The sequence below is a fragment of the Squalius cephalus genome (assembly GCF_949319135.1).
Source record: "Squalius cephalus genome assembly, chromosome: 11".
NCBI classification, from domain to species: Eukaryota; Metazoa; Chordata; class Actinopteri; order Cypriniformes; family Leuciscidae; genus Squalius; species Squalius cephalus.
Window position 1 is genome coordinate 21,151,696 of NC_137132.1, and position 15,652 is coordinate 21,167,347.

Consider the following 15,652-nt stretch of genomic DNA (forward strand, 5'->3'; position numbering starts at 1 on the left):
GGATGGGAAATGAACTAACTGCTGACACCTTTGTGGGATCGGTTTTGATCCCTTCTCTTGAAACAACATGGCCTAAGAATGTGAGCGATTTTTGAATGAAATTGCACTTTTTGAGGTTGAGTGTGAGACCTGCTTTGTGGAAACAATTGAAAACTTGTTGGAGATGTTGGAGATGGTCTTGCTTATTTTTGGAATACACCACGACATCATCAATGTAAACCATACAACATTTACCTTTCAACTCCCGCAATACATGTTCCATAAGTCTCTGGAAAGACGCTGCTGCATTTTTCAGTCCAAAAGGAAGACCCAGAAATTTATATAACCCTGAGGATGTGATGAAACCCGTTTTTTGAATGCTATGAGACTCCATTTCCAGTTGCCAATAGCCACTCTTTAAGTCCAGTGTAGAGAATACAGTTGCCCCATGTAATGACTCTAAGATGTCTTGTATTTGTGGCATTGGATATGCATCCAGATGAGTTTTGGCATTCAACCCGCGGTAGTCAACACAGAGTCTTGATCCTCCATCTTTTTTCTGTACCACCACCACTGGTGATGCCCATGGAGAGCAAGATGGTCGAATGATTTTCTTATCAAGCAGCTCCTTGATTTGATCTTCAACAAAACTCTGTTTTTCAATGGAAACCTTGTATGCTCTCTTTCTAACAGGTAGTTCATCTGTGGTGATGATACGGTGCTTGATCAAATTGGTATATCCAATTTCCTGGTTGCAAACAGTGGGCCAGCTTAACATGAGATTTTCCAGCTCTTGCTGTGTCTGCATATCGGTGTCTGCTTTCTCCGATAGTTGGTGTATAGAATGGAGTACTTCATCACTTCAAGGCTGTAAAGGTATGGCAAGGTAAAAGTTAATGGTAGAATGAATGTCCTGATGAAGGAATGGAAAGAAGATTGGTGTTTCAGCGCCTTCTATTGGGGAAAACCATACTGAGCATTATTGAAATCCAATACTATTCGGACGGGATGAGGAAGAGGGAGGGTCGAGCTGGCCTCCGTTTTGTTTGACAATACTTTGAATGTCAACAAGAAGTGGCGTCACCCAACATCGCTTAGAGCACCTTTAAAGACACTCTGCTGCTGTTTCTTATTTATTTACACACTTGTGTCGTTGAACTGTTATATAAATGCAATATCACACTCGTAGCCATTGTATATGGCTCTATATCAGCATGACTGTAATTGCCTAAGGCCGAATCACAGCAGCCATGCTGATATAAATCGATATAGCATGGCCACGAGTGTGCTATTGTTATATTATGCTTTTATAATATGTTTTTATTGTCTTGCATGATGACAACATCTTTCCTTTGTTACTAAGAGAAAAAATATTTCGTTTTTAATTTGTTTGTCTCAATGGGTCAAAGTGTAAAGACCAACAAAAGCTATTTGGGCAAAATTACTAATTAAATCCACAAGAGAAACATTTTGTTTAATGACAAAACTTCAAACAAGGTAATTATGTTTTGGTTTGCACAATAGTGGTTAATTAGACCCATTAGACCCTGGTCATCAGTTTAGCAGGCCTTTAAAAATCTATTTTCCTTTGACACAACCCGATTTGAATCCAAACTCAAAGCAAGATTTCAAGAGAGATTTGTTTGTTCATTTAACTTCCATTTGCCATTAAATTTTAATTTGGAGATTGAAAACAATGTACTGTCTGCATCACCACAAGTACGCAACCTTGGAGTAATTTTTGATTCTCACTTGACACTTGAAGCACATATCAAGAGCATTTCAAAATCTGCATTTTTCCATCTAAGGAATATTGCTAGGATCAGGTTCTTTCTTTCATTACCTGATGCAGAAAGGCTTGTCCATGCACTTGTGACCTCTAGGCTTGATTATTGTAATGCCCTTTATCTTGGGCTACCAGCAAAATCTATTAAGCGCCTGCAACATATACAGAATTCAGCTGCTCATGTTCTTACACATACTCCTTTTCGTCAGCATATCTCTGGGGTGCTTAGGAACCTGCATTGGCTTCCGGTCCATGACCGCATTGATTTTAAAACTCTTATCTTAACATATAAAGCTGTACATGGAATTGCACCATCAAATATATGTGATTTAATTACGTTATATATGCCCTCTCGATCTCTCCGTTCTGCCAACTCTCTTCTACTTAAACAGCCTTCTTGCAGACTGAAAACGATGGGTGAAAGAGCTTTCTCTGTGTCCGCCCCCAGGTTGTGGAATGCACTTCCTTTAACTGTTAGGAATGCACCAACACTAACAAGTTTTAAGAAACAGTTAAAAACCCATCTTTTTAAGATGTCTGTGTCTTAATTGGTGACACTCGATGTATATTCTATTATACTTCTTGTTGTTTTCTTTTTTTTTATGTATTTTTAATGTATTTACTTTTGTACTGTACTTGTAGCGCTTTGGGTACAAGAAAAGTGCAATATAAATAAAATGTATTATTATTATTATTAACACTTCTAATGGTTTTGTCTGTGTGTTTTCTGTTACAGTACAATGTCGCTTTTCTTATGATTGTATGAAGATGTGGAATCAATATGAGACTTATTTTATATAATTGAAATAGAAAATAATAATGAAACACTTCAGTGTTAATTCACTCCCTAAATCTGCTCATATTTTGTGTTGTCAAGTCAAGTCACCTTCATTTATATAGCGCTTGTAACAATATAGATTGTTTCAAAGCAGCTTTACAGTGATAATAGTAAATTAAAGTAACAGAGATTGTTTTGGCTTTACAGCAGCTTTTGAATAAAGTTATTGTCCAGCTAAAGTAAGTTTTTGTTTGATTCACTTCTGTTGCAAAGATCATTAGTTATTAACTTAGGGGCCGCTTACATAACACCGTTTTAACTGAAAGCAAGAAACTTTTATTGCGTTCTGGCCGTTCATTTGCACGGCAAAGAGAATGCAAACTTTGAAATAGGTTCCAAGGTGCAAGTTTTGATTTTTTTTTTTTTAAACGTTATCATCTCCGTGTAAACTTCAAAAACGTGAATCTGTGAAAACGGTGACGGCATGCACATTACATGTTTAGTCACATGCGCGTTTGAATATGTATGTGCGCAGGCGCGTTATGTTTCTTTACAAATTGACATCGCCAAATTACTTGTCTGGCCTGAATAATAAGGGAAGGAGGCCTTCACAGGGAAGAGTCTAGTGAAAGACAAAAAATGTAATTGACTTTTCAAAGTGGCTTTTCATAAAATATATTTGAAAATGAATTGGTTACACTTTATTTTAAGGTGTCATTGTCACAGTGTAATTATATATTTAAGTACTGAGTAATAATAATTAACAACATGTACTTAGGGTTAAGGTAGGATTAGGATTTGGTTGATGGTTAATTGCATGTAATTATGCATAATTTACTATTATTACTATGGTAAGTACATGTACCCTATGTAACAAAGACACTGTAAAATAAAGTGTTAAAAATGAATTTTTTAGGGCTGAAAACATTTTAAATTTGTAATAACAACTTTTTGTTTTTCAGATTTGAAAGTGTTCAAATGAATTTTTCAATTGCTTTCAGCAATGGAACTGATTCTTTCAATGAAGGATTTTATCTAACTGCCTTCCGCACTTGGCCGAACAAAAACTATCTAATTTTGGCCTTGGCGATTATCTACATGATCACCTTGCTGAGTAATCTTGTTCTTCTGATTGTTGTTCTAATGAACTCCAGTTTACATAATCCCAAGTATCTTGCTGTGTGTAATCTAGCTATTGTTGACATTTCAATGAATAGTGTTATAATTCCTCAAATGGTGCCTGTTTTTGTGTTCAATCAAAATCATGTTTCATTTGGAGCATGTTTCTCCCAAATGTTCTTCGTGCATTTTTTTGGTGACATGGAATCTTTCTCTCTTGCTCTTTTGGCGTATGACCGGCTGATTGCAATCTGCTGGCCCCTGCATTACTCTACCATAAACACCAAACTGAGGATGCTGCTTATAATAGGAGAGATTTGGTCTATGGTTATTCTGCTGGAGATTTTCCCAGTCAGCCTCGCTGCCAGGCTTCCTTATTGTGCCTCCAGAGAGGTGAAGAGCTGCTGTTGTGAACACGGTCCAGTATACAATTTGGATTGTGCAGACACCTCTTACAATCGCCAGCTGGGCACAGCTAAGTCATTGACCGTTTTGCTAGGCCCCTTGACTTTTATTATTCTCACCTATGTGATTGTAGTGATTGCTGTGATGCGGATTGCATCTACAACACAGCGCTGGAAGGCCTTTCACACCTGTTTCACTCACCTGCTGCTGGTCCTGCTCTATTACATGCCAGTCATGCTGGCATACATACTAGGGAACCTGCGTTTAATTCAGAATGTGGATCTTTTCAGCAATTCTGACTGTTTCTGTTACCCTCCCCCAATGCTGAACCTAAAGACTGACGAACTATGAGATAAGATAGTCAAGCTTCTGGGAAAGTCAAAAATGGCACAACAGATCATTAAAAATGAGGCCAGAGATTAACAACAGTTTTATTTCTCTTATTGTATAAAATGTTTAGTTTGCTTTGATTTCTGCCCTATGTTACACAGAATTAATGTGATGTCCAGCAGATGAGGATGGCAATGTTTCCCAAGGATAAATTATATTTTTCATATTCCCTTGATTCAAGCCCATTGGCATTTATAAATATCACATATCTAGATTTTTTATTCAGTCATTTATAGAAGACTAAAGGAAATCAAAATAATTAGTGATGAAATTAGTGTGATTTCATCACAGAAGTAAGACCCACTGTCTTTAGAAAACAGTTAGCAATACTGTGACTTTAAAATGAGTTAAACACAGCAACAACAAGCACATTAAAAGTACTTCTCATACAGTAATCTTTAGTAATGTTTATAATCATTAAAAAATGTGAAAAATGTATGGCCATTTTTGCGAGTTATTGTCTGTGCATTCAGAATGGAGCACAAAACATTTAAAATGTACTAAAAATAAAATGCATTTCATTGCATATTTTACTGAAAAATCACAAAAATGAATACTCTTGCTTTCCCACTAGATGGCAGAGAAAGACAAGATTTTTATGAGAAGGCCGTTGTCCTCTCCTTACTCTCAAGGAAAACATTCCTTATGCTACATCCTCAAAGAACATTCCATTCTTCATTCTGATTGTTTAGTGCTGGCATTCAGAGGTCAGATATAGCATTCAACGTAGTCTAGCAATGCTGTGTATTAGTTTGCTCATCTGGGTAACTGAAGCTGACTGTTATCCTTTACGTATCACAAAACAATAATATTGTTTTCTTATAGTGGTTGCCATTAGAACTTTGGTGTTTGTGCAAGGAGACCATGCATCATGTTTTGATGCAATTCTGTACAATAGTCCATTTTCACTGTCCTACAATAGGCTATAATAAAAATTAAATATGTATATATAATAATTTGAATATGCATAAAACACACCCTTGTGAAAAAAAGTGCACTTAAGTGTACTTTTATAAAGTGTACTTATTACATAAATAATATAATTTAAATATATACACTTAAGTGTGAATTAAATGCCATCTTTTCGGCGCACTTAATGCACATTAAATGTAATTAATTTCAAATATATCATATATTAAAGGGATACTCCACCGTTTTTTCATATTAAGCTATGTTATTCCCTTAACTAAGACGAGTTGATACATACCTCTCTCGTCTCAGTGCGTGCACTAAATCGCTCTGGCGCGCGGCGACACTTTGATAGCACTTAGCTTAGCCCAGTTCATTCAATATGGGCCAAGCAGAGAAGCTACCAAACACCTCCACGTTTTCCCTATTTAAATACAGTTACTCGCGTATGAATGAACTGGGCTAAGCTAAGTGCTATCAAAGTGTCGCCGCGCGCCAGAGCGATTTAGTGCACGCACTGAGACGAGAGAGGTATGTATCAACTCGTCTTAGTTAAGGGAATAACATAGTTTAATATGAAAAAACGGTGGAGTATCCCTTTAAGTTGAAATAAATGTAATAAGTTGCAATTAAGAGTGATTTTTTGGAACAACTTAATTGGTACTTTATTACAACTTTATATATACTTTCATAATTGCTTCTAGTGTTTTTAAAATATACTTAAAGTGCACTACACAATATAATGACACGCAATTAATCTGATTTAAAATATACTTTAATGTCAGTTAACAATACACTTAAGTGTGAATTAAATGCAATGTTTTCGACACACTGAATGCACATTAAGTGCAATTAATTTAAAATATATCACATATTAAGTTGAAATAAAATGCAATAAGTTGTCATTAAGAGTGATATTTTGGAACAACTTAATTGGTACTTTAATACAACTTTTTATCTACTTTCATAATTGCTTCTAATATCTTCAAAATATAGTTAAAGTGCACTACACAATATAATGACACGCAATTAATGTGATTTAAAATATACTTTAATGTCAGTTAACAATACACTTAAGTGTGAATTAAATGCAATGTTACAATCACAATCAATTTACTGACAAAATAATCTCTAAAAGAAATACAAAAAAAAACTTTCTGTTGATGCACAAGAAAACCCCAAGAAACACTATGCATAAACACAAACAGTTTTGGAAAGAGACCATTGGGTAATGCTTTACAAAAATATATTAGTTACCTACTTCAGTTAACATGAACTAAGAATGAATAATACTTTAAGCATTTATTAGTCTAAGTAAGATAATATTAGTCTTGGTTAGATCATGTTGGCTAAAAAATAAACTAATATTAACAAATGAGACCTAATTAAAAGTGTTACCGAACCTTGTTATTTAGCTCTTAAAGGGATACTCCACTTTAAAATGAAAATTCTGTCATCATATACTCACCCTCATGTTGTTTCAAACCTGTATGAATTTCTTCTGCTAAACAGAAAGAAAGATATTTAGAAGAATGTTAGTAACCAGACAGTTTTTGGTACCATTGACCATTGATTTTTTTTCCTACTATGGAAGTCAATGGTACCAAAATCTGTCTGGTTACTAACATTCTTCTAAATATCTTTCTTTCTGTTCAGCAGAAGAAAGAAATTCATACATGTTTGAAACAACATGAGGGTGAGTATATGATGACAGAATTTTCATTTTAAAGTGGAGTATCCCTTTAAACCTTTACCAGCACCAACAGTAAACAGGACCAAATGCTTACTGCAGCATTACAGTGAATCTAAGTTTGTCGAAAAAAAAAAAAACTCCAAAAGCACAAAAACCAAAATTATTTGTCACACAATTTTTTAAGTTGTTGGAAAGTGCTGTTTATGTCAATGTCCCAGATGCTCTCCAGAGTATATGTGAATGGAAATGTTTCAAAGATGCAGGAAAGTCAGAAAAAATGCCTTGAGGAAAAAAACAAACACAAAAAAACAGAAAATTTGTTTATAATACAGATCCAGTCCATTATTATATTTGGCTCAATTGAATGAAAGAGATAGATATACAGTTGCGCTTCAAAGTTGATATACACCTTGCAGTATCTACAAAATGTTAACAATTTTAGCAATAATAGGGATCACAAAAATGTATACGTTTTATTTTTATTTAGTACTACCCTGATGAAGCAGTTTATTCTGCAAGGTGCATGTAAACTTTTGACTGTTAACTGTTGATGAATGTGTGATGTGATTGATTACCTCAGTCACCAGCAGTGTTGGTCAAGTTACTTGGAAAAAGTAATTAGTTACTGATTACTTCTCCAAGAAAGTAATCCAGTTACTTTACTGATTACTTATTTTCAAAAGTAATTAGTTACTTTACTAGTTACTTTACTAGTTACTTTTCAAAAACATGATGCACGAAATGAATACGCTATAAAGCAATAGACCTTTCTGCTTAATTCTATTCTTTCTGCATATTCCATCATCTAAAATTGAATCAAATGAAACATTCTTTTTTAAAACTTTAGTTTCAGTATTTTAACTTTATGAACATTGCATCAATGCCTCCTACTGGCGGTTTATAAATATTATTTCTATGCACAAATAATATTTCTTATTTGTATAGTCAAAAAATATTTTAAATAATCTCATTACATTATTTAATGCAGTTTATTTGATTGGTAACAGCCCTTTAGCATCTTATTATTCTATTGTAATTTATTGATCAAATTTAAGAATTTTAAATGAAAGATGAAGCAAACGATTAGGGAAAAATGCCCTTTATAAAGGTTAAAATATCATAAATATGCCGATTTATATATGTTAAAGCTGACTGATGAGAATACTGATTCGGAATAAATTATATTTACAACACACACACAAAAAAATCAAATTTTTTTCCTGTTCTAACAAATGTTTTTACTCGGACAAGTGAATGACCGACCGAAGGATGTTGAGCCCTGGTAAATATTTTTTATTATTATTCATTTATTTACCCATAAACCTGTCTTTAGGAAGCCATAAGTTACAGTGGCAAGAATAACTTTGTGAAACCTTTGGGGGTGGTGGACAGGGTTTACATTAAGACAGGAGTTTGCCTTAATCTAGTTGATCATGCATTTCTTTTCTTTTATTCCACAGCTGATGTGTGCAGTTTTTTATTGCTTGCATTAAAATAATTTTCTCTTGTTTTGTTTTTTAATTGCAGTCTTTTTCTTCTACCATTCATGCTTATCAGCTCCATGCAATCTTAAGTTTTTCTTGGTTCAGCTGCACACAGTCTGAAAAGGTTTTTTGGCAGTTTGTTAAAAAATAAAAGACCCATTCTAAGAGCTGTTGACTTTTCTACCTTGGGAAAGAACGTTAAACGAACAACTTAAAAAGGCATGACAAATCATGACATAAGACTGACATCACTTACAACGTACCAATGCATTATCCATCATGAACAAATATAACGTCTGATGTTTGCACGTGCATACCAGTTTACCATTACGACATCGTTCATGAATAAACATAATGTCTGAACACGGACAAACGGTGCGTGTTGACGGGTCAAAATTCACGCGTTTCGTTTAAAGACTTTTGAACGCGATCGCTTGCCATAGTGTTTACCACTGACTTCGTGGCGCTCATGTCATTGTCACTCACGAGTCACGGGCCCACGGCTCACGTGGCGAGACAGTCTCGCAGTATAACGCAGTAACGCAGCCTGCTTACGGGGAAGTAACAGTAATCTAATTACTGTTTTTGCAATTGTAATCCCTTACTTTACTCGTTACTTGAAAAAAGTAATCGGATTACAGTAACGCGTTACTACTAACGCGTTACTGCCCATCAGTGGTCAAGGAACCGAAAAACTCCATCAAGTGACCTAATGGTGTCCTAAAACTCCATCAGGTGACCTAATGGAGAAAAAAAACCTTGGGAGAACCCAGGCTCAGTCGGGGGCCAGTTCTCCTCTGGCATTTATGAACTAGAGGCCGGATTGTATTTTGAACCGTAAGATTAAAAATATTATATGAATGCCTGGCCGAAAAGATGCGTCTTTAATCTAGTTTTAAACTGGGAGAGCGAGTCTGAGCAACGAACAGTATCAGGAAGGCTATTCCAGAGTTTTGGAGCTAAATGTGAAAATGATCTCCCTCCTTTGGGTGATCTGGATATCCTAGGTATGACCAAAAGCCTCGAATTTATTGATCTTAAAGAGCGCGATGGATTATAGGGCGATAGAAGATCCGTTAAATAGACTGGAGCTAAGCCGTTTAGGGCTTTATAAGTCAGTAGCAATACCTTGTAAATAATACAGAACTTTATAGGTAACCAATGCAGTGATGATAAAATCGGTGTTATATGATCATATTTTCTTGATCTAGTAAGAACTCTAGCGGCTGCATTTTGGACTAACTGTAGCTTGTTTATTGAGGATGCAGGACAACCAGCTAATAAAGCATTACAGTAATCTAGTCTCGAGGTCATAAATGCATGAACTAGCTTTTCTGCATCAGAAACTGATAGGATATTACGTAGCTTAGCAATGTTTCTAAGGTGGAAAAAGGCTGTTTTTGTAACATATGAAATATGATTTTCAAAAGACAGGTTACAGTCGAGTATAACACCCAGGTCTTTTACTGTAGAGGATAAAGTAACAGGACATCCTACGATGTTAAAGTTATTGTAAGAGGTTTTGTGGGCGGTTTTTTGAACCGATAAGTATTACCTCTGTCTTGTCTGGATTTAATAAAAGAAAATTACGCGTCATCCAATCTTTTATATCTTTAACACACTCTGTCAATTTGGATAATTTAGCGTTTTCATCCGGCCGTGATGAAATATAGATTTGAGTGTCATCAGCATAACAATGGAAACTAATTCCATGTTTCCTTATAATATTTCCAAGTGGCATCATATATATTGAGAATAATAGAGGGCCCAACACAGATCCCTGCGGCACTCCATAGTTTACTGGAGTTATGATCGATTTTTCTCCATTTAAATAGACAAAATGGTAGCGGTCTGATAAGTATGATCTGAACCAGCTTAATGCTTGTCCTTGAACACCAGTATAATTTTGTAGTCGATCTAAGAGTATTGTATGATCTATAGTATCGAACGCAGCACTAAGATCAAGTAAAACTAGTATTGAGATACAGCCTTGGTCAGAAGCTAAAAGTAAATCATTTGATTTTAACGAGCGCAGTTTCAGTGCTATGGTGCGGCCTGAATCCAGACTGAAACTTTTCATAGATGTAATTTTCTTGCAAGAAAGAGCCCAGTTGAGCGGACACAACTTTTTCTAGTATTTTAGACATAAATGGAAGATTTGAAATGGGTCTATAATTTGCTAGATTATTATGACCTAATTGTGGTTTCTTAATGAGAGGTTTTATAACTGCCAGTTTAAACGTTCTTGGAACATGACCTAAAGATAAAGACGAGTTAATAATATTGAGGAGGGGCTCTTCCACTACAGGTAACACTTCTTTCAATAGTTTAGTTGGTATAGGATCTAATAAACATGTTGTTGTTTTAGATGAAATGATAAGTTTATTTAACTCTTTTTGTTCTATAGCTGTAAAGCACTGTAATTGTTCTTGCGGGGTGATAATTGAGGCTGAATAATAAGGCGCGATTGAAGATTGAACGTTTACAATTGTGGTTCTGATGTTTTCTATTTTCTCAGTGAAGAAGTTCATGAAATCATTACTACTAAACTGTAACGGGATATTTTGTTCGGGTGATGTCTGTTTATTTATTAGTCTAGCCACGGTGTTAAATAAAAACCTTGGATTATTTTGGTTATTTTCTATTAGTTTGCGGAGGTGCTCAGCCCTGGCCGCTTTTAGGGCCTTTTTATAACGTGACATACTGTCTTTCCACGCGATTCTACAGACCTCTAAATTAGTTTGTTTCCATTTACGCTCTAAATTACGGGTTTCTCTCTTTAGAACACGCGTAGTATTGTTGTACCATGGTGCTTTAATTTTCTCTCTGACCTTTTTTAATCTAATTGGTGCAACAATATCCAGTGTTCCAGAGAGAATGGAGCTCATAGTGCTAGTTAGTTCTTCTAATTCATCTGTTTGTTTGGGTTCAGGCAGCAGCTGAGACAGATTAGATAAGCAATTTGAGAAATTATCTATGGTGGATGGAAGGATTGTTCTGCCTGGTCGATAACGTGGCGCCGCATGACATATTACAGCAGTACGTAATATGCAAGTTACCATATAATGGTCAGTGACATCATCACTTTGTGGAATGATATCTATATCGGTTGGATCGGTTCCATATGATATAATTAAATCGAGTGTATGATTAAGACGATGAGTTGGTCCGGTGACATTTTGCTTGACCCCAAAGGAATTTAATAAATCTGTAAACGCAACCCCTAACGCATCATTTGGATTATCTACGTGTATGTTAAAATCTCCAACAATTAATGCTTTATCGACATTGACCAATAGATCTGAGAGAAAATCTGCAAACTCTTTTAGGAAATCAGCGTAAGGCCCAGGCGGTCTATATACGGTAGCCAAGGCTAGAGATAATAGGGATTTTTTTCTAACATCTAAGAGCGTAACATTTAGTACAAGTACTTCAAACGAAATAAACTTATAACCCGTTTTCTGAGTAACATTGAGAATATCTCTATAGATTGTTGCAACACTGCCGCCACGACCAATCAGACGGGGCTCATGCTTATAGGAGTATCCAGATGGAGTAGACTCATTTAGACCGAAATAATCATTTGGTTTAAGCCAGGTTTCAGTAAGGCAAAGTACATCGAAGCTATTATCTGTGACTATTTCATTTACAATAACTGCCTTAGGTGTGAGTGATCTAATGTTTAGAAGACCTAGCTTTAGAAATTGTTTTTGTTTACTAATAGCAACATTTTCTGTTTTAATAACAATTAGATTTTTCCTAGATCCTGCAGTAGATTTATTATTTGATCTCACAAAACGAGGAATAGACACGGTTTCTATGCAATGTTCTACACTAGTATTTATATCAGTTAAATTGGTGCAGCAGAGACTATGATTTGAACTTTTGGTAACTAGTCATCTAACGGTATTTAACATTTTGGAGATGTTATCTGACAGAAGATCCACTCCGAATCTGTTTGGGTGTAAGCCATCGGCACGGAAAAGCCTAGGACGCTCCCAAAACAGATTCCAATTATTTACAAAGAGCAGTTTCTGCTCATTGCACCATGACATTAACCATTCATTTAGCGCTAATAGTCTACTAAACTTTTCATGTCCTAGTTGGTACGTGGGAAGCGGTCCTGACACAATAATCGTTGTTTCGGGCGATGTGCTGCGTACCGTATCGATCAGATTCCTGAAGTCTTTCTTCAGAACCTCCGTCTGGCGCAGCCTGATGTCGTTCACTCCCGCGTGCAGGACCACAGTTCCGACGCGCTCGTCACTGTTCATAATCTCGGGAACGCGAGCGGCGATTTCAGAGACACGAGCACCAGGAAAGCAGTGACTGTGCACCTTACTTTTACCTAACGTAGCGTGTACGTGTCGAACGATGGAATAGCCTATGATCATAGCATCGCGTTCTGTTTCGCGCAGAGGGGAGAAGCGGTTTTGTGTGGATAACTCGAAAACCGGGAGGGTAGGAGACAGTCTTGGTCTAGACCTGACTCGCGTCTTCCGCTGCGGAACCATCCAGGCTTCGTGGTGGCGTGTTGGAGCCGGAGTGAACGAGACCATGGCTGATCGCGACCTCGGCGCTCGGGACCGATGCTGAGTAACGCACGGAGTAGACGAGATCGGAATCAGCGGGTTAGTAACGTTAATCTCTGATTTGTGTGCATCGGCGCGTGATGTTTCAAGAGCTAACCGCCGGTCTCTTAGCTCGGCTTGTCTCACTAAAAGGTCGTGGATCTGTTTCTCAACAGCTTCCAGCTCGGACTGCAATGCGTGCAGCTCAAATGTGTCCTCACCTGCACCAAAAGGTAGACTACTTACATCTGATATATTCGCCATTTTAACAGATGGACAGTAAGTTAGCAACGACGCTACCAGTGATGCTATCAGTATTAATACTAATTTATGACTAAACTCTTGGATATAATCCGTCTTTTTAGTGGTACAGGTGTAGAGAAGACGCACGATAGGCGAAAAAAAAAAAAAGTTTGTTTGTAAGTGAGTGTGGAGAAGACGCGTTCAGCCGTGATCCACGGACGTAACCTATAGGAGTATCCAGCGTTGGATCACTAATAGGCTTGAGACGCGTCTGCTCAATAGTCCGCGTTGTAACTATGAGGTTTGAGCAGTAGTGCTTCTCAGCGAGGAAAAGTGGAAAATGTTCGTTGTAAGTGAGTTTAAAGAGAAAATCAAGAATTATAAATCAAATCGATAGAGCTCCAAAGACAACAACGTGTTCAGAAGTGACGCATGCGCAATAGCCAATGCAGTAGGTAGCTCACATGCAAATGATTCAAAGCATTTAAAAGCTATAAGGATAGTTAGTGACTTGAAAGTAGTGTTTTAGCTTGATCAGGATGTGCTGTCATGATAAATCTTGTAACATCACCTCATCAATACAGGTCTGTGATTCCACACCGCCTGCACTGTAGGCTATCTCCAATAACAAATATGAACTGATCCTGCAAAACGAATGTTTAAATCCAGATAAACACAAAAATATTACATATTCCAAAACAAATAGTAATTGAACAACTCTTTAAATACAAAATGAAATTGAACACATTACAAGCATTTTTTCTAGAGGTGGGTAATATATTAAATATTTATGGTGGTTATAAGATTTATTAATTGTATTAAATGTATATAAACGTCTTCGAGTGTTACAATATTGGATCAGCATTCAGCAAATTTTTAGTAGCTTGTTTAAAATAATTAAAAAAGTCGGTTTATTTAAAAAAAAAATCAGCAACCAAATTCCTCGAACACGACCACACTCGCCTTCCTCACATTACAATGTAAGACATAATTAGAATGCAATCATATATAAATTATTGAAAACATGATTAATTCACCTCCCGAGTCTATTGAGTTTATAATATCTGCGATTAAAATGCATTAAGCAACTGACATGTTACGGTGAAAAAAAATTAACTAAAGAAAGCATCAAGATATACTTACTTGACTGATTATTGGCAGCATACGTCTCATCTGCAAACAAACATCCAAACGTGGTGCTCCTTTTGTTCTCTTGTTTGGCTAGCTTCAGTATCATCACGCATCGCAAACGGATCGCAAAACATAGCGCATTTTTCAAACTCTAGTGAAGTAGTGCGTCATAATGACGTAGTATTTCTCGCGCATGCGCATTAAACAACATATTCATATATCATGCATGGTTAAATGTTATTTCAGCTTTTCTGTTTAAGTTTAAGTTGTTCTAACTCATTGTGTTGTTAAACTCTGTAAGTTCACAAAATTTTACTCATTAACCTAACTAAAAGTCAATCTTTTTTTCAATGTAGTGTAGTATGATTAAAATTAAATGTATTTTAACTGAATTTAAATGCAAATTCATTTTGTTTACATTTGTTTAACTTTTGCTCGCAATTAATACAATTAAATGTGTGTTTAAAAATGTGTTATAAATTATAATTATTTAAAATGTATGTTTAAGTAAAACTTAGTAGACATTACAAAGTGCAGTTTTTAAAACATGCACTTAAGTATGTTTATAAATATTGTCATGAAAGTGTTCTTTCTTTAAGTAACATTTAATTAGACTTTATTAAAAAGTGCATTTGTAAAAAGTGCACTTAAGTGTGTTTATAAAAATTATGATGAAAGTGTACTTTCTTTAAGTTAAGCTTAATTAGACATTATTACAAAGTGCATTTTTAAAAAGTGTACTTAAGTGTGTTAAGAAATATTGTGATGAAAAGTGTACTTACTTTAAATTAAACTTAATTAGATATTATTACAAAGTGCATTTGTTAAAAATACACTTAAGTGTGTTTATAAATATTGTGATGAAAGTGTACTTTCTTTAAGTTAAGCTTAATTAGACATTATTACAAAGTGCATTTTTAAAAATACACTTAAGTGTGTTTATAAATATTGTAATGAAAGTGTACTTACTTTAAGTTAAACTTAATTAGATATTATTACAAAGTGCATTTGTAAAAAGTGCACTTAAGTGTGTTAATAAATATTGTCATTAAAGTGTATTCCCTTTAAGTACACATAAGTGGTCTTTAATTTTAATTTTATTATAGGCTATTATCTGCAAGTGCACTTTTCAAAAAAGTATACTTTTATTATTTTAAGCACACA

The 15,652-nt window shown here is 35.5% G+C and overlaps 1 protein-coding gene across 1 annotated transcript; it reads left to right on the plus strand.

The window, feature by feature from the left end:
- Positions 1 to 3,521: 3,521 nt before the first annotated feature.
- LOC307167213 (olfactory receptor 10A6-like) lies at positions 3,522 to 4,418 on the plus strand (the record flags this gene model as incomplete). Its single annotated transcript, XM_079886203.1, is given in 3 exon segments — positions 3,522 to 4,351; positions 4,353 to 4,378; positions 4,381 to 4,418. Coding segments are annotated over 3 exon segments (894 nt in total).
- Positions 4,419 to 15,652: the final 11,234 nt, after the last annotated feature.